The sequence below is a fragment of the Ornithorhynchus anatinus genome, chromosome 5 (genome assembly GCF_004115215.2).
Source record: "Ornithorhynchus anatinus isolate Pmale09 chromosome 5, mOrnAna1.pri.v4, whole genome shotgun sequence".
Classification (NCBI taxonomy): domain Eukaryota; kingdom Metazoa; phylum Chordata; class Mammalia; order Monotremata; family Ornithorhynchidae; genus Ornithorhynchus; species Ornithorhynchus anatinus.
The window spans coordinates 50,852,009-50,871,904 of NC_041732.1; the positions used below are offsets into that span (position 1 = coordinate 50,852,009).

At 40.8% G+C, this 19,896-nt stretch overlaps 1 protein-coding gene across 4 annotated transcripts in view; it reads left to right on the forward strand.

The window, feature by feature from the left end:
* Positions 1–19,896, forward strand: part of VPS13C (vacuolar protein sorting 13 homolog C) — a 176,898-nt gene that overhangs the window by 80,298 nt on the left and 76,704 nt on the right. For all 4 annotated transcript variants that reach the window (XM_029065834.1, XM_029065835.1, XM_029065837.2 and 1 more), the window contains 7 exons: positions 325–404; positions 2,261–2,320; positions 6,403–6,565; positions 12,790–12,906; positions 17,621–17,724; positions 17,907–18,074; positions 18,909–19,213. In XM_029065834.1, the coding sequence (XP_028921667.1) occupies positions 325–404; positions 2,261–2,320; positions 6,403–6,565; positions 12,790–12,906; positions 17,621–17,724; positions 17,907–18,074; positions 18,909–19,213 (997 nt within the window). The remainder of the gene's footprint in view (positions 1–324; positions 405–2,260; positions 2,321–6,402; positions 6,566–12,789; positions 12,907–17,620; positions 17,725–17,906; positions 18,075–18,908; positions 19,214–19,896) is intronic.

The window sequence follows — 19,896 nt, forward strand, 5'->3', positions numbered from 1 at the left end:
GTGATGGCCTTTGATATCTTTGCTTACTCCTTCAGGAATTACAAAATGTCTCAAGTTCTTCTTATAATGTACATGAGTTTGATGCACACTTTGTGTCAACAGTTCTAGGCACGTGATACTTATCTCCTGAATGACTTGAAAACTAATATTTGGTAATTATAAAAGTATAAGAAGAGCAGACGTGTTAAGGAATCCTAGTAGAAGCATTTGCTTCAACATCCAAAATTAAGTGTTGAAATAATTACATTTTGCTGATGCTTTATTTCAAAATTTTGTTGGATGTGCTCAAGTGGCTTTAAGTAACAACTTAATCTTCCTCTCTAGATGCTAATGGAGATCCTCTCCATATCATTAACTCTTCTACTGAATCTGATGAACCTCTTCTGAAAATGGCATTCATTAAGGTATTATTTTTAATTGCTTTTGTAATAATCAGTCAATCATATTTATTGAGCACTATACTAAGCACTTGGGAGAGTACAGTATAGCAGAGTTGGTAGACATGTTCCCTGCCCACAGTGATAATTCTTTCATTATTGTATAGTTAGAAATCCCTCTGTTACTGCAATCTATCATTTCTTCGAGGACATCTGTACGGAGATGTCCAATTGCCTTCCGAAGCTCAATATGTCCGAAACAGGACTCTTCATCTTTTAAATCCTTTCCTCCACTTAACTATTCCCTTACAATTGGCAACATCACTGTCCTTCTTATCTCTCAAGCCCATAACCTTGGCATTATCCTTAGTTCCTTTCTCTCTTTCAGCTTCTGTATTCATTGTCAAGAAATCCTGATGTTTGTTTCTTCCCAACGTTACAAGTATTTGCATGTTCCTCTCCACCCAAATAGCTACCACGCTGCGTCCTGGCTTAGCTGCATCATTAGCTTTCTACCTGATTTCCCTTTCTTCAGTCTCTTTCCTCTCCAGTTCAAATTTCATTCTTCTGCCTGGGTCATTTTTCTAAAACACTGTTATAAACTATTCTTCCTTCTATTAAAAACCTCCCCCACTTCACGTTCCATTCCGCATCAATCGATCAATCATATTTGGGTGCTTACTCTGTGCAGAGCACTTTACTAAAGACTTGGGAGAGGACAATATAAGAGAGTCGATAGACATCTTCTCTGCAGGAACTCTTGATTATTGGCTTTAAGGCATCAATCAGCTCTCTCCCTCCTGATTATATATTATCTTCTTCCACAACAGGGCAGCTCATACTCTTGGTTCCCCTTAAGCTAACCTTCCTTATGGTGCTTGGCTCTCATCCCTTCTACTCTTGTCCTTGTGTTTCTGTCTTCTCTCTTGCTTAAACCTCCTTCCCCCTTCATATCTGATAGACCATTGCTCCCTCCTTCAAAGTGCAAATCATGACTCCTCTAGGAAGCATTCCCTGATGAATTTCTAATTTTTCCCCTTTTCATCTTTCAGTTGCCATTGCAGCACTTATGCACCACCCAGGCACTTCAATTCTTCCTCCACCATGTAGCAGTTGTGCATATAATTCTATCTTCAGTTACTTCATCCTGTATTTATTTGTCTTGTGTATGACACTAGACTGTAAATTCTCTGAGGGCAGGGGTCAGGAATGCTAATTCTCTTGTACTCTCCCATGTTCCTAGTACAGTGCCCTACAAACAAGAATAAGAAGCAGTGTGACCTACTGGAAGAAACACAGGCAATGGGAGTCAGGACCTGGGTTCTAATCCCGGTTCCACTCCTTGTCTGCTTCCTGCCTTTGGGCAAGTCATTTAATTCCTGTGCGCCTCAGTTAACTCATCTGTAAAGCCCCATGTGGATCATGAATTGTGTCCAGCCTGATTAACTTGTACTTATCCCAGGACTTAGTACAATCGCTGACACTTAGTAAGCACTTACCTTAAAAAAGTGGCACTCAATAAATGTTGATGTTTGATTTGGATGGCACTTTATATACTCCATCTCAGGAGGTATTATGTAAATTTGGGCTTAGTTTTCACTCAAAGATTGATAATTTAAAAGCTTCTTCTTGTGCTGAAAGTGGAAGAGGACTCAGCTTTCTACTTGCCAACAAAATTTTCATGGCTTAGATGCTGATATACATTTACTTCTTTTTTGGTATGATAGTGGTATCTTTTAAAATGAGTGGGTGAGACCAATTTTCATCATTTCTGTTGATTTCAAGTAATGGTTAACAGGGACAATTGAGCAGAGAAGCTAGAGTTATTGTATGAATATTTTTTTTCCTAGATTTGTTCATTTAATTTGTTATTCAATTTTCAGGCAGACAGTGATGGCCCAGACTTCAGCACGATTCATAACAATACCAAACAGGTTCTGAAGGTAAGTATTTCATAAAGTTTATTATTTTAAAAACTAAAAAATATAGTTCTTCAGTAGCCTCTCACACAAAAATCATTAGTGTTAAAATATCCAGAATGAAAGTGATAATGCAATTAGACCATAGTTTATAATGGCATTAAGTAAGTAAAAGTGCAAAATTCACTTCAAAGAAAAACATTTTTGTTCCATTTGCCATATTAGTCCTAATCTGTAGGCATGCCTTTTGTGTTTCACTTTGTGCTAGTTAGATGGTCTTGTCTTGAAATTCCTTAAGACATTTGAAATTATACATGGATTTGAAATTGACTTAAATTTTACAAGTCTAGAGATCATGGTCTTTAATCAGATTTTTGGATAATCTAATCAGGTAAGTTTTTTGATTTTGGGCTGAAATAATAATAATGATGGTTTTTGTTAAGTGCTTACTATATGCCAAGCACTGTTCTAAGTGCTGGGGTAGATAAACAGTTATCAGGTTGTCCCACGTGGGGCTAACAGTCTTAATCCCCATTTTACAGATGAGGTAACTGAGGCCCAGAGAAGTTAAGTGACTTGCCCAAAGTCACGCAGCTGACAAGTGGTGGAGCTGGGATTAGAACTCACGACCTCTGACTCCCAAGTCTGTGCCCTTTCAACTAAGCCATGCTGCTTCTCAGCTATCATTCATTTAAAATTCATTATAGAAATTGACCTCTGTCCATTTAAGCATACATAGCTATTTAACTTTTTCTAAAGTCCTAACTAATGTCTGCACAGTAATTTCATAATTTTGACTAGTTGGCTTTTGTTGCAAAAGTTATAAAAAGTTTACACATCCTGCCAGCGTATATGTCAAATGCCTTTTTAAGGTCAGTGGACATAGGATAAGATCCTTGATATTGCTCATATGCCTTTTATGCTGCTGTAGGTCTTGAGGCTATATTGCAATTTGGGTAGTACACCGTTGGTTATGATTTTGAGTAGTCCAGTGCTCTGGAAATTCGTTGAACAAATTCATGGGTTTTGAGAAATTCACCAAGATCCATCATGGGCTGCCTTTATCTTGTGGTTGGTTATCAGAGATATTAGTGCCCAGCCTGACTCTTTCTTTCAACCACTGGAATGAACAGTGATATGTGTTAGTTACTGTTCTGTTTCATCCTAGTCTGGGCTGCAGTGCTTGAAGTTACAGTGAATAATTAAAAATTGTAGAATTCAAGTGCTTTCTCTAGTCCAGGCACTGTACTAAATGCTAGAGTAGATAAAAGATAATCAGGTCAGACATAGTTCCTGACCCTCATGTGGCCCAAAGAACAAAGTCACCTTGCATAACTGCACAATATCCGGTTCACCCTGATACCAGGTGTAATGCACATGATAGGGTTCGTAAAGATACCGATAACACAAGATGCTCAAGAATGCTAGGTTGAAACAACTTTAGTAAGGAAGCATACTCACACCCCAGTCAGTGCAGGGACACACCGCCACAGCCGCACGGTGTAACTGCAGGGAGCACTACAGACCCCCGACGGTGTCAAGTCATAGCCAAAGCATCTCCATAACAAGCGGAAAGTGGCACATTTATGTAAGCTGTACTAGTTTCCTGCACAACAGTAGAGGGAGAGCGGCTATGGGTGCATCCTCCCTCCCGACCAACTATGGCGCTTCCCCACAGCCCAGACTTTGTATCTGTCCTTGCTCCATTCATTCATTCATTCATTCATTCATTCATTCATTCAATTGTATTTATTGAACGCTTACTGTATGCAAAGTACTGTACTAAGCACTTGGGAGAGTAAACTATAACAGATATATTCCCTGCTCACAACGAGATCACAGTTTAAAGGGGGAGGCGGGCATTAATATACATAAATAAATACATGAATAAATAAATTACAGATATAGACACGTGCTGTGGGGATGGGAGGGAGGATGAATGAAGGTAGCAAGTCAGAGTGATGCAGAAGGGAATAGAAGAGGAGAGGAGGGGTTAGTCAGGGAAGGCTTTTTGGAAGAGATGTGCCTTCAATAAGGCTTTGAAGTGGGGGAGAGCCATATAAGTCAGATCAATCGGTAGTCCTATGAGATAAGGAAGACATCCCTGGAGTTGGGCCGTTCTGCACCTGGTGTAGGGATGCAGTTATTCTTTATCAGAGGCCTTCCTCCTCCCAGGAATTTCAACCAAGGGGCCCACGGTTCTCGGGTTGGCACCAGGAGATACGTGGTGAGTTCGTTCAGGCCTCGTGCACTAGTTGGGTTAAATGCCACTAAGACCCCTCCTGATTATTCTTCCACAGTATCCCCCTTACAGCTTGCCAGCTTCGGGCAGTGTTCACGGTATTATACTGCTGCTGGCGGGACATGAGAGGAGAATGCATAACGTTCTGAAGCCCAAGAAACGTCTTTGTGGTGAACTGAAAGATGGGGCATACATAAGCCGGAAAGACACAGTAAAGGACTTAGATATAATGAAGAATTGTGTCGATGCCATGTAGGAGTGTGAGCTCTTGGAGAGCAGGAATCATGTCTGATAATTCTATTTTACTTTTCTGAGTGCTTAGTACAGGGCTCTGCACACTGTAAGTGCTCAGGAGATACCACTGATTGATTATCAATGGACTGTCTGCAGACTTTCACAAAAGAGAGACCAGCCTGGAGGGTTTCAGTCAGTCAGTTGTATTTACTGAGTTATTACTGTGTGCAGAGCCTTTAGTAAGCACTTGGGAGAGTACAATATAGTACTATAACCAACACATTTCCTGCCCACAAGAAGCTTACAGTCTAGAGGAGGAGACAGACACTGATGCAATTATAATTGTGTACAAAAATGCTGTGGGGCTGGAATAAGGGGGTGAATAAAGGGAGCAAGTTAAGGTGATGCATAAAGGAGTTGGAGAAGCGGAAAGGAGGGCTTAGGGAAGGCCTCTTGGAGGAAATGTGCCTTCAATAAAGCTTTGAAGGTGGGGAGAATCATTGTCTGTTGGATATGAAGAGGGAAGGTGTTCCAGGCCAAAAGCAAGACATGGGCAAGAGGTCGATGGGGGAGGCGCTGCTTTTCTCAAATCAAGGCTTTGCACAGATTGAGATATCAAGAAGTAGGCTTGAAAACAGAGAAAGCCCCTGTATTTTTTAAATTGTATTTTAGTGCTTACGGTGTTCCAGACATGGTACTAAATACTGGGGAAGATACAAGCTAATCAGGTTGGACACAGCCCATGTCCTACATGGGATTCGCAGTCTTAATCCCCATTTTACAAATGAGGTAGTTGAGGCCCAGAGAAGTTAAGTGCCTTGCCCAGGGTCATAAAGCAAGCAAGTAGTGGAGTCAGGATTAGAACTCAGGTCCTTCTCATTCCCAGTCCATGCTCTGCCCAGTAGGAGAAACCTATTATTGCAACAAGGATCTCTGCAAAACAACACGGCAGGGGGTGTGGTTCACACACTCACACGTATGGATAGCTTCTCAAGAGTCATTTTGGAAAATGAATGAAAGTGATAAATGTATGTGTATATATAAGCATGTACTAGAGAAGAAAGGGTTTCCACTAAATTGTGATGAACTACTTGAGCTATTAATAGTAATAATTAATGATCCTGTTATTTATGTGCTTACTGTTTGCCAAGCACTGTACTAAGCCACTGGGTAATTACAAGATAATTATTTGGGGTAATTAATCCCAGGCCCATGCGCTTTCCACTAGGCCACAGGCATTTCAAAAAACCTGCACACAAAAATTTTTTCTTACAGAATTAAACTTTATGGACATCAAAATTCTTGAGAGAGGCAAATAGATTTTCTTATTGAAGAGCAAAATTTCTATCTCTATACTGACTGTAAAAATATGACATAACATATCATATACCTATTTTTGAGGCACTCACAGAAACACTATTTAGTGTTTCTGAGGTAGCAGCGAGGGTTAATGAATGCTCAAGATGGCACATTAGGCAAATGGCGGAGCCAGAATTAGACCCTAGGTCCTCTGCCTTCCAGGCCCAGGCCCTTTCTTCTAGGTCACACTTAGTTATTTTTCTGGTTAAGCATTAACAATTTTCATTTCTTCAGTTTCTAAAACAGTCCTTTGTATTTTTGTTTGTCTCAGGTGTCATTTTCGTCTTTGGACCTAGTGCTTCACTTGGAAGCTTTGCTGTCCATCATGGACTTCATGTCATCCGGTGTTCCTTCCCCAGGCCTGTCCTCTCTTGAGCAAGGATCAGAACTAAAGCCGGCAGCCGAGGAACCTAAAAGCACATCTCTCAAAACTGGTATTATTCTGGAAATCACCCTCTGGGAATTTAAGCTTCTGTCCCGAACCGCGGGAGTTGTCTTAAAAATTCATGCCATCATAATTTTGGAAAGATGAATAATCAAAATTGATAAAGTGAAAATTGCATAGTCCAGGCTGTCTATTTAAAAGCGATCTTAATACGTGGTACTAACATGATTGCAGGACATCTTTGGGAGTCTGTAGTAAGCCATTATTAAAGTCAGGAGTAGAGTTCTAATGTGCAGAATTATTTTCCGCGGGGAGATGCTTTGGGAAAAACAGTCCTCTTTTAGACTATTGGGGAATTATTTAGTGGAGTGCTGCTTTATATCTGAAGCGAAACACTAGAAAGCAGCATGGCTTAGTGGAAAGAGCACAGGCTTGGCAGTCAGAGGTTGTGAGTTCTAATCCTGCCTCCACCACTTGTCAGCTATGTGACTTCAGACAGGTCACTTAACGTCTCTATACTTAAGTTTGCTCCCCTGTAAAATATGGATTAAGACTGTGAGCCCCGCATAGGACAGCCTGGTTACCTTGTATCTACCCCAGCGCTTAGAACAGTGCTTGGCACATAGTAAGGGCTTAGCAGTTACCATCATCATCATCATCACTAACCTTAAAACCAAATCATTTCACTATTTCTTGAATTAGAATACAGTCATGGAGTATAAATTGCTTAGTTTCTGATTCTGTCTTTAAAATTGTAAAAGAGAAAAAGGGGCACAAAAGCCATGTGTGCTTAAAAATAATGGTAGAAATTGAAACTATGAGCTATAGAATAACAACTGTACACTCAGTGATATTCTTGGTTATAAAGTAACAAGGCTTGGGTACAGCTTTGTATATATTAGGAATTGGAGAAATTGTGCGGCCCTTTGACTGTAGTGGTGCTGGCAAATGACATCCGCAAGTAGCATAAAGCTACCCCTTCTCTGAGCTTACATTTCTACTCTTTTCATTCATTCATTCAGTAGTATTTATTGAGCGCTTACTATGTGCAGAGCACTGTACTAAGCGCTTGGGATGAACAAGTCGGCAACAGATAGAGACAGTCCCTGCCGTTTGACGGGCTTACAGTCTAATCAACTCTTCCAACTCCTCATTCCCCACCTTGACTTGTGTCAGCTTCAGACCACCATGCGCTATGGCATTGACATCAGTGGGAAGAAAATCTGACACTTGGTTTAACAAATGATTATTTTTTTCTTGGATTGTACCTGTTCATTCAGCGTTTCACTGCCACTTTATGCATTGTGATTGTGGAATTATCATTCTTCTAATGGTACAAGCAGTAAACAGTTGGAGCCTTGGGTGAAATAGTTCTGCCTAAGATAAAATTGAGCAGTAGTGCTTCTTGACTTATTTTCCTATTAATGATTATATGATTCATTTGTAGAAGACTTATGCTGATCCATTTTTACAGGTCTCTATTCTGTTACACACATAGAACATTTAGAATAGTGCTCTACACACAGTAAGTGTTCAGTAAATACCTCCTCAGACCTCAGTTTTTGAGCAAGAATTAGGTATAAAGTATTAATAATTTTCTCACAGTGAATTCCTTTTAACCCCTATTAAATCTTCTGAATTGTAGAGGAAAATTTGTGTGGAGTTCCTTTAATATGACTTCTTTTGAAAGGAAATGGCTGTCGTTACAATCTGTCTTGCTTTGACTTTGGCACCTCTCCCAATGCCAAGTAAACAGTAAATTCATATTTGATAAACTTTACAACTTGTTTTATTCTGAGTCACAAGGATGGCAAAGATAAGGGAAATAGAGGTTTACATAATAATTCAATATACCATCTGCATTAAGTAGATAGCAGCAAGGAAATTTAGCAGATTGCTTCTAGGAGTTTCACCAATTCAGATGGCATCCAGTATTCACTTGGAAGAGGGAGACATCAGGATAGTTGGGAGATGGACTCAGTACTGTAGATTAATTAAATTAAAACTGAAATTTTTTTGCAGAGTGTGGGGAAGTTGTGTTGCTTTTTTTGACTAGTGAGATTAGGGCTCTTGACTTGTCTGAAAGTTGCTGAGAAGCAGCATGGCCAAGTGGATAGACCACGCCCTTTCCTCTCCACCCAAACGGCTACCTTACTGTTACGGGCTCTCGTTATATCCCGGCTAGACTACTGTGTCAGCCTTCTCTCTGACCTCCTTTCCTCCTCTCTCGCCCCGCTCCAGTCTATTCTTCACTCCGCTGCCCGGCTCATCTTCCTGCAGAAACGATCTGGGCATGTCACTCCCCTTCTTAAACAACTCCAGTGGTTGCCTATCAACCTCCGCTCCAAACAAAAACTCCTCACTCTAGGCTTCGAGGCTCTCCGTCACCTTGCCCCTTCCTACCTCTCCTCCCTTCTCTCTTTCTACCGCCCACCCCGCGCGCTCCGCTCCTCTGCCGCCCACCTCCTTACCGTCCCTCGGTCTCGCCTATCCCGCTGTCGACCCCCGGGACACGTCCTCCCGCGGTCCCGGAACGCCCTCCCTCCTCACCTCCGCCAAACTGATTCTCTTTCCCTCTTCAAAACCCTACTTAAAACTCACCTCCTCCAAGAGGCGTTCCCAGACTGAGCTCCTCTTCTCCCTCTACTCCCTCTGCCATCCCCCCTTTACCTCTTTAACCCTCTTTTTCCCCTTTTCCCTCTGCTCCTCCACCTCTCCCTTCCCATCCCCACAGCACTGTACTCGTCCGCTCAACTGTATATATTTTCGTTACCCTATTTATTTTGTTAATGAATTGTACATCACCTTGATTCTATTGAGTTGCCATTGTTTTTACGAGATGCTCTTCCCCTTGACTCTATTTATTGCCATTGTTCTTGTCTGTCCGTCTCCCCCGATTAGACTGTAAGCCCGTCAGACGGCAGGGACTGTCTCTATCTGTTGCCGACTTGTTCATCCCAAGCGCTTAGTACAGTGCTCTGCACATAGTAAGCGCTCAATAAATACTACTGAATGAATGAATGAATGAATGAAAGGTCTGGGAGTCATGAGGACCTGGGTTCTAGTTCCAGCTCCACCACTTGTCTGCTGTGTGATCTTGGGCAAGTCACTTAACTCCTCTCTGCCTCAGTTCCCTCATCTATAAAATGGGGATTAAGATTTTGAGTCCCATGTGGGTCAGGGACTGTATCCAATCTGATTACCTTGTTTCTACCCCAGCTCTTAGTACAGTTCTTGGCATATAGCAAGTAAATACCATAATTATTATTATCATTATTACTCCCCTAAGGGCTTAGTACAGTGCTCTGCACACATTGCTCAAAAATGCTATTGATTGACGGATTGAAACAGTGAACTTTAAGAAGTTCATTCATTCATTCATTCATTCAATAGTATTTATTGAGCGCTTACTATGTGCAGAGCACTGTACTAAGCGCTTGGGATGAACAAGTCGGGAACAGATACAAGTTACAAGTTCCCTTTAAAATGCTTAGGAAATGACAGTGTTTCTGACACCAAAGCCCATTTCAGAGTGTTTAAACACACAATAGAGGTGGCAGTCCTAGTAGAAGCTACCATCCTCCCGTCCTGTACCGTTTTAATTGTTTGAGCCTTCTTTCCCCTAACACAACACAATTTCTTTTAATAAGGTGATTTTCAGGAAATCAACTCTTATGTTGGAGTTGAGAGAAACACCTTGGCCTACAGAGAAGCAGTATGGCCTAACGGAAAGAGCACCAGCCTGGGAGTCAGAGGACTCGGGTTCTAATCTTGGCTCTGCCGCATACCTGCAGTGTGATCTTGAGCAAGTCCTCTGTGTCTCACTTCCCTTATCTGTAAAGTGGAGATTCAATACTTGTTCCCCCTTATACTTCAGCTATGAACACCATGCGGGGCCTGATGATCTTCTGTCTACCCCAGAGCTTAGTACAGTGCTTGGCACATAGTAAATCCTTAACAGATACTATTATTATAAGAAGCATTGTGGCCTAAAATATAGAGTATAAGCCTGGGAATCAGAAGGACCTGGTTTCTAATCCTTGTTCCTCCACTTGTCTACTGTGTGACCGTGGGCAAGTCAGTTCACTTCTCTGTGCCTAAATTCCCTCATATGTAAAATGGGGATGAAGACTGTGAGTCCCATGTGGGACATGGACTGGGCCAGGCCTGATTGACTTGAGAACCAGTGTGGTATCGTGGATAGAACATGGGCCTGGGAGTCAGAAGGTCCTAGGTTCATTCAGTCAGATTTATTGAACACTTACTGTGTGCAAAGCACTGTACTAAGTGCTTAGGAAAGTACAGTGTAACAAAAAACAGAAACACGCTTGCCCACAATGAGCTCACAGTCTAGGTTCTTATCCTGACTCCACTGCTGTGTCTGCTATGTCTGCTGTATGACTCTGGGCAAGTCACTTCATTTTTTTGTGCCTCAGATGCCTCATCCTCAAAATGGGGATTAAGACTGTTAGCCCCATGTGAGACAGGAACTCTGCCTAACCTGATTTGCTTATACAACCCAGCACTTAGTACAGTGCCTGGCACATAGCAAGCACTCAAATACCACAATTATTATTATTTTTAGTAGAAATGACTGCACTGCACTACAAGTCAGCCTGATAATACTGCCATTTTTTTTTACCCAAATGTGAACAAAATCCAATTTTTATAATAATACTGATGGCATTTGTTAAGCACTTACTGTGTGCAAAGCACTGTTCTAAGCACTGGGGAGGATACAAGGTGATCAGATTGTCCCATGTGGGGCTCACAGTCTTAATGCCCATTTTACAGTGGAGGGAACTGAGGCACAGAGAAATTAAGTGACTTGCCCTAAGTCACACAGCTGACAAGCTAGGGAGCTTGAATTTGAACCCATGACCTCTGACTCCCCAGCCTGTGCTCTTTCCACTGAGCCACGCTGCTCTGTGCTATTATTTTCAATGCTGGTTCTGTATAGACCAATTTAATGAATTGAAACATGACAGAAGGTGTTTTATGCTGCTCCACGTAGTGTCATTTGGTGTTGACGTGGCTGAGGAATTAGTGAAAGTTTTCCCCACAAACTCCTAGTTTCACCACTCACCTTTTAAAGTGACATTGATAGGTACCTGTATGGTATTACTTTGCTTTTCAGTGTGCGGTCTCTGCTTCCAGTCTGGAATCAGTCCTGCTAAGCCTTTATCTCAGGGGAGAGGCTAGTACCTGTACTCTGAGCTTGTCGTATTTCCTTTCATTTTAAGTCATTTTTGGGCTTTCTTGGCATAGAGCTGTGAAGAGTTTCTTCTCCTCATGTTTGGGAGAATTCCTGTCGTGACTTTATTTTGGTCCTCTCCCCTGGGAGAGGTTAAAGTTAGTTCTTTCCCTCCTGCTTTGAGTCATTTCAGGGCTAAATTCAGAAACACAGTCTGAAAGATGGGCCAAGAGGTAACTCCAGTTTCAACTACCTAAACTGTTAGTGACTTGGCTCTTCTCTTCATCTTTCAGCTGCTAGTTGAAGAGCAATATGAGAAGCAGCATGGCCTAGTGGAAGGAGCATGAACCTGGAAGTTAGAGGACCTGGGTTCTAATCCCATCTCTGTCACGGGTCTGCCGTGTGTGACTTTGGGCAAATAGCTTAGCTTCTCTATGCTTCAGTTATGTCATCTGTTAAGTGGGGATTAAATTTTATCCTTTCCTCCTAAGGCTATGAGACCCATATGGGACAGGGACTATGTCCAACCTGATTAACTTATATCTACTCCAGCACTGAGACAGTGTTTGGCACGTAGTAAGCGCTTAAGTACTGTAATATATACAGTAAGTGCTCAATAAATATGACTGAATGAATCTAAAATATAGCTTCATGTGAGAGCACCCAAGTTGTCAACAGTGGCCTCCCAGAATCTAATTCTACTCCTGTGATTAGTTCTGTTAGAATTAGAAGTTGTTTCCCTTTAAGTAGCGGGTGCACATCTTCAATTTCTAATATACTGGGCCTTATTCTTCATTTTAATGGGCTTTTATTTCCTGTGAGGCAAGACTGACTGACTGTTCAAATAACCTACCAAAATGGCATCCCATTTGACTGTAAGATCCTCATGGAGGGACTCTGTCTTTCATTGTGTATTTTCGAAAATATTCATTGCTTCGCCTACAGTAGTATTCAAATGCTACCAAATTTTAATGTAACAAAGACTTATTGCAAGGAATTGAGTTTTAGATGCTCTGAAGTTGCTTTGCATGTTATATCCTCTTCATTATCTTCTGATTGTTGCCATTTATATTTTACAGTTACTGGAAGCACATCCCAGGAAGATGTGTTTGATTTGAAGATCACTGCAGAGTTGAATGCATTCAATGTTTGTGTCTGTGATAAGAGATGTAGTATTGCAGATATAAGAATACAGGGTAAGTCATTACCTAATCTAACACATATTAGGGTTTGTATACACAAATTTTGCTGCTATTCATCAAAGCATAGGTATGTAATAAAGTTGCACACATCAGTCTCGTACCGCATTTTTTCAGATATAACATTATCTAAACCTTGTGAACAGTATTTTAAAAATAGATTGATTGGTAGTTGATAACTGACATGAGATACTTTTCAAACTGTGCAGAGTATACCAGAGATATACCTTCTTGGGTCAGTAGCCATTTCAGGGTTGCTTGCATTTAATTGGAAAATATTTATTGTTATCCTGTTTCAGTTAATAGAAAGCAAGGTCAAATTCAGGCAGCATAGCCTAGTAGAAAGAGCACTGGTTTGGGAGTTGAAGGTCTTCTGACTCCCAGGCCCATGCTTTTTCCACTAGGCTGTGCTGCTTATTTGCTGTGTGATTTTGGTCAACTCACTTCCCTGTGCCCCAATTATGTCATTTCACATGTAAAATGGGGATTACGACTGCGAGCTCATGTGGGATGTGCACTGTATCCAACCTGATTAGCTCTTATCTACCCCGGTGCTTAGTACAGTACCTGTCACATAGCAAACACTTAACAAATGTCATAAACAAAATTGTTGATGACTTTGAGGTACCATTTGCTCTAGAAAGAGTTGGGCCTTCAGACTTTTGGCACATTCCCAGGGCCTAAAACCAACTTAGTAAGCACTTCCTTGTTTGTTTCTAAGTTTTTGTGGAACTCATTCTTTCGAAGTTAAATCTTTGTGAGATTTTTAACACAGTAAGTGCTCAATAAATACGATTGACTGACTGACTGACTGACTACTGCTAATTGTGAGTGGTATGTTCAGATTGCTAAAGTGTGCTTTAAGATATCTTCCTTGTCTGGGAGGTTAGGGCCATCTTTTCAGTGGTGCCATGTGTAGGGCCTCTATATTCACCCTTCAGGAATGTGAAGAATATCTTGGATTGGTTTCCATCAGCTTTCCCCACTTCCCAGGTGTGTGCCTCTTATGTTTGTTCTGCGTTCCATGAGGTAGACTTGGATAATTATCCCTTTTGTCATGGTGGCATGAGGATCACTTGGATCTGTGACCTTTGGGCATTGTGGCTCAGTGGAAAGAGCACAGCCTTGGGAGTCAGAGGATGTGGGTTCCAATCCCGGCTTTGCCACTTGTCTGCTGTATGACCTGGGGCAAGCCATTTAACTTCTCTGTGCCTCAGTTACCTCATCTGTAAAAAGGGGATTAAGACTGTGAGCCCCACGTGGGACGACCTGATTACCTTGTATCTACTCCAGCTCTTAGAACTCGGCACATAGTAAGCACTTAACAGATACCATAATAATAATAATTATTATTATTATTTGATAATCACCTCACCTTCATCCCCACACCACTTATGTACATATCTTGAAATTGTATTTTATAAGTTACTTATTTATTCATCTTAATACCTGTCTTCCACTTTAGACTGTAAGGCCGTGTGATCGTTGAGCATTTGATATTCGCCCCATTCTCAACTCCACAGCACTTATGTACACATCGTTAAATTATTTATTATACATCATTTATTCATATTAATGTTTTTCTCCCCGTCTAGACTGTAAGCTTGTTGTGAGCAGGAAACGTGTCTGCCATCTCTGTTGTATTGTACTTTCCCAAATGCTTAGTACAGTGCTTTGCACATACTAAGCACTCAATAAATACTATTGATGATGATGAGGCAAGCGGCAGAGCAGGATTAGCACTCAGGTCCTCTGACTTCTAGGGCTGTGCTTTTTCCACAGGACCACATTGCTTCTCATAGTGTTCTGCTAGAACAAGGGGTAAAAACCCAGGCTATAGAAGAACTGACTGTACTCTTTCGCATGTAGTTTTATTTCCTCGTAAATGCAGGAAATCATAATCTTGGGTTGAGATAAGCGTGTCCCATGTTGCATTCTACATTATGGCTTTACTGCTGGATTAAAATAATAGCCGAAGGGAAAGATTCCTTGATTAAAATATCTAAAAGGCAAATAGTTTTTGTTTATAGTACAGCATATTTACTGCTTTGCAAGTATTAAATTTCCTCTTGAGTTAAGCATGTTAGTATTACTGATGCATATCAGTCACATGCTCCTGCAATTATAGATTTAATTAATAAATGAAGCTAGTTTATTTTTAATTCTGGTGATAAGTCCTGTAATATCAGTATTGTGATTTAGTATTGCATTTTGCAGCCTCCATTGCCATTATTGAAATCCAAATGACACTACTGGCTCAGCTCATTTGTTGGTGAATATTTGGGACACTTATGTATAAAGCTCTGCTGTATTAGGCATTTTTTTTGTCATTAGTGATCGTTTTTAGTCATTTACTCTTTCTAAGAATAGAGGTTTCTAAATGAAACCATAATCATGAACATTACAATGAATTAATGTGACACTAATTACATGATAGTAGCTGAGCTGTTTTTTGAATAATTGCTTGCATAGTTTTCATAGGTGAGAGATTGCTGTTCATTTTGGCTTTTTATGTGATCAGTCAGTAGTATTTATTGGGCACCTACTATCTGAAGAACCCTGTACTAAGCACTTGGGAAAGTGGACACATTCACTGTCCACAAGGAGCTTACATTTTAGATGGGGAGACAGACATTAATATAAATTATGAATATGTAGATCTAAGTGCTGTGAGACTGAAGGTGGGGTGAATATCAAATGCTTAACGGGTACAGATCCTAGTGCATAGGTGAAACGGAAGGGAGAGGGAGTAGAGAAAGTGAGGGCTTAATCAGGGAAGTTCCCTGGGAGGAGTTGCAATTTTAATAAGGCTTCAAAGAGAAGCAGCGTGGATGAGTGGAAAGAGCCCGGGCTTGGGAGTCAGAGGTCATGGGTTCGAATCCTGACCACGCCTCTTGCCAGCTGTGTGACTTTGGGCAAGTCACTTAACTTCTCTGTGCCTCAGTTACCTCATCTGTCAAATGAGGATTAAAGACTGTGACCCCCCCCACATGGGACAACCTAATCACCTTGTTTCCCCCCAGCACTTAGAACAGTGCTTTGCACATAGTAAGCGCTTAACAAATACCACCATTATTATTGGAAGCAGCGTGGCTCAGTGGAAAAGAGCCTGGGCTTTGGACTCAGAGGTCGTGAGTTCGACTCCAGGCTCTGCCACTTGTCAGCTGTGTGACTGTGGGCAAGTCACTTAACTTCTCTGTGCCTCAGTTCCCACATCTGTAAAATGGGGATGAAAACTGTAAGCCCTAGGTGGGACAACCTGATTACCTTGTATCTACCCTAGCACTTAGAACAGTGCTTGGCACATAGTAAGCGCTTAACAAATACCAACATTATTATTATTCAAAAGAAGGGAACGTGGTAGTCTGTGTATCCGAAGTAGGAGGGATTTCAAGACCAAAGGGAAGACCTGGGTAGCGGGTAGTATGTGGAATATATGAGATCAAGAGAAGCAGCGTGTCTTAGTGGAAATACCACGGGCTTGGAATTCAGAAGGCATGAGTTCTAATCCCGGCTCCACCACTTGTCAGCTGGGTGACTGTGGGCAAGTCACTTAACTTCTCTGTGCCTCTGTTACCTCTTCTGTAAAATGGGGATTAAGACTGTGAGCCCCACGTGGAACAAGCTGATTACCTTGAATCTGGCTCAGTGCTTACAGCAGGCCTTGGCACAGAATAAGCACTTAAATACCATCATTATTATTATTATCATCAAGGTATAGTGAGTAGATTAGCGTTAGAAAAACGACACATGCAGATTGAACTGTAGCAGTAGGAAATCAGTGAGTTAAAATAGAAAGAGGCAAGCTGATTGAATACTTTAAAGCTGATGGCAAGAAGTTTCTGTTTGTGGAGGAAAACTGGAGGTTCTTGAAGAGTGTGGAATTGTGGACTGAAGTTTTTTTTTTTAAGAAACATGATCCGGGTAGCAGAGTAGAGTAAGGACTGGAATGGGGAGAGACAGGAGCCACAGAGGCTGATGCAGTAGTCAAGGTGGGACATAGTGCTTGTATCAGCCTAGTAGGTTTGGATGGAGAGGAAAGGAAAGGACATATTTTAATGATAATGGTGAAGTTAAAACTGGCAGGATTTGGTGACAGGTTGAATATGTGGGTTGAATGAGAGCCATGAGATGAGGATAATGCCAAATCTGTGGACTTGCGCGATTGGGCGGATAGTGGTGTTTTCTGCAGTGATGGAAAGACAGGAGGAGGTCAGGGTTTGTGTAGGAAGATGAGGAGTTCTGTTTTGAACATGAGTATTTTGGATATGTGAGTGCAATCTATCCCTGAGCCACAGCCTAATAAGTTATCAGGGGATCCCAAAATTGCCAAATTTGTCATGCCGTCTTGAAATTAATCAGCAATATGCAGGTGTACTCTCATGTCAGAGATTATTTCTTCTTGGGTGGTGGGATCAAAGATAGTGGCCTCAGATCAGCATGCCTCCAACCTGTAAGGATGGAAATCAGTGACTCAGTTGTATTTGTTGAAAGGCTAATGTGTTCAGAGTACTGTACTAATTGTTTGAGAGGATCCAATAGAATTGCACTTACAGTCTAGTGGATTTACTTGAGTAGTGCTTTTAGTTATTTAGATTTGGGTAGAGGGAAAGCTTGGTCACTCTTTTTTGATATTGACAGTGTAGGCATGGTTTTACAGTTGGATCGACGTTGGGCTGCCGAGGAAATAAATGTTAAAATATTTCAACAGGCATGAATGCATCTATTGCTGTACGACCACAGCAGACCCAGGTCTTTGCACGACTCCAGGATATCGTCGTCACAAATGTTGATCCAAAGTCCATTCATAAAAAGGTAAGATTTTGTCATTTAACTTTGTTTCACATTTAATTTTTGTAGTTTTTACTCAGCTTGACATGTTCTTGTATTTTCTGTACAGAATCCATTTAAATGTGCATGACTGAATTGTACTCCAGAAGCGGATGACTCACAATATTCTGTAGCTGAAATAACACAGTTAATCCAATATCTTTTAGGCAGTCTCTATAGTGGGAGATGAAGTCTTTAGGTTCCAAATGACTCTCTATCCAGATGCCACCGAAGGCGATGCTTATACTGACATGTCCAAAGTGGATGGTGAAGTTACTCTGAAAGTAGGCTGCATTCAAATTGTTTATCTCCATCAATTCTTCATGTCATTTGTGGTAAGTTCCTTTACGGTTTTTTCCAAGTGTTTGAAACTAGGTCTAGACATTTTAAATAATTTGAATCTCTGGATTCAAACCAATCAGACAGTAAATGTGCACTGTGATGAACAATGAAGTTCAGAAGAAAATATAATGGAAAATGAAGCATTTTATTAATTTTTAGTTTAACCTTAATATTAAATTTTTCGTTGCTATTGATGTACTGAAAATGCTGTATAATTTTAGTCTTTATTCATCATGTTCCCATTGGACATTTTGATTAGTATTAAGCCTGTAAAAGGAAATATAAGTTTCCCATAGCCAGGTGATTTGGCCAAGGTATAAAATGAGCAGTAGCAGAGTTTGTATGAGAATTTAGTCACTGTAATTTTAGTTCTGTTTGGATACTATTTGTATAATCATGTATTTGGACAGTCAAATCAACTTAAATCTTAGCTTTGTTTTTATGGCAAGCTGCTTTGCTCTTTCCTTGACATTTCCTGAACTGCATTTTATTTAGAAAAATTTTCCCTGTAAACATGAGTATTTTCATATAGCAAGATTGGGAGGATTATATTAACACCTAAGGGTACTTTATTTTTAATATCTACAAGTGTGAGCCATTAGTGTACAATCCTCCTGGATTGGACTTTCTTAATTGGAGTCTGATGCAGGGGTGCACGCTGGAGAATTAGAGGCTTTATGTGCTGTACGTTTTTCTCTTTCTCGTTTTTTTTTAAGCACCAAAAGCACACCCAGAAACAAAATTACCATTTCTTTAAGTGAGGTATATTTAGTTCCTCATATTTTGATGCAACCTGACTCTTTTATAACAATGCTATCTTCCAACAGAATTTTCTCAACAATTTCCAAACAGCAAAAGAGACCCTCAGTGCTGCCACTGTTCAAGCTGCAGAAAAGGCTGCTTCCAGCATGAAAGATTTTGCACAGAAGAGCTTCCGCCTTTCAATGGATATCAATCTGAAAGCACCAGTTATTATCATCCCTCAGTCTTCAGTCTCCCCAAATGCCGTTATAGCTGACCTGGGTTTCATCAGAGTCGAGAATAAATTTAGCTTGGTCTCTGTGGAGCACTGTTCTCTTCCTCCAGTCATTGACAAAATGGATGTACAGCTCACTCAGCTGAAACTGTCAAGGTAGAGATTCCCTTTTCACATAGTTCAAGAGTTGGCATTTCCTAGTTGGATATAATAATTGCCACTTTCTACCAGGATAAATTATTGCACTGTAATTTGTGCCCCCTCCCACCTTTTCTCTCTTCCCATTGCTATTTTTGTAGATATAAAATATCAGCCGTGGCTTTCGTTAATATCAGTGTGAATTTTCCTGATTGTGCCCTTCACTGTTTCCTCCTCACCTCTGAGCTGAGTGCTTTTTCATTTTGTGGACTTTTACTTGGGCAAAAGCTACTTTGTTATCACATGTTCTAAGCAGGTGCTTGATACCTCTCACAACTTCTCAAAAATTTCCTGTGGCCACCCATCCGTCTCCCTCTATGTGGAGCAGAAATTGCTGAAAATTGGCTTCAAGGCTCTTAACTTCCTTTGATGGTGTTTTCTTCAGCCACTACTGCCCAGCTTGGGATCATCTTTAATCCTCAACTAATCTTGTTAAAATTAACTCAGTTACTACTGTATGCAGACACTGTTCTAAGAGTTTGTGAGAGTACAGTACACATAAAAGACAGAGCCCTTGCCCTTAATAAGTTTACAGTCTAATGGGGAGATAGGTAGATATAAAGTTATTTGCAGAAATGGGCTCAGAGGGAAGAAATAGATATAGCCTGTAGTAGCCCTATGATAAATATGATTAAAAGTAG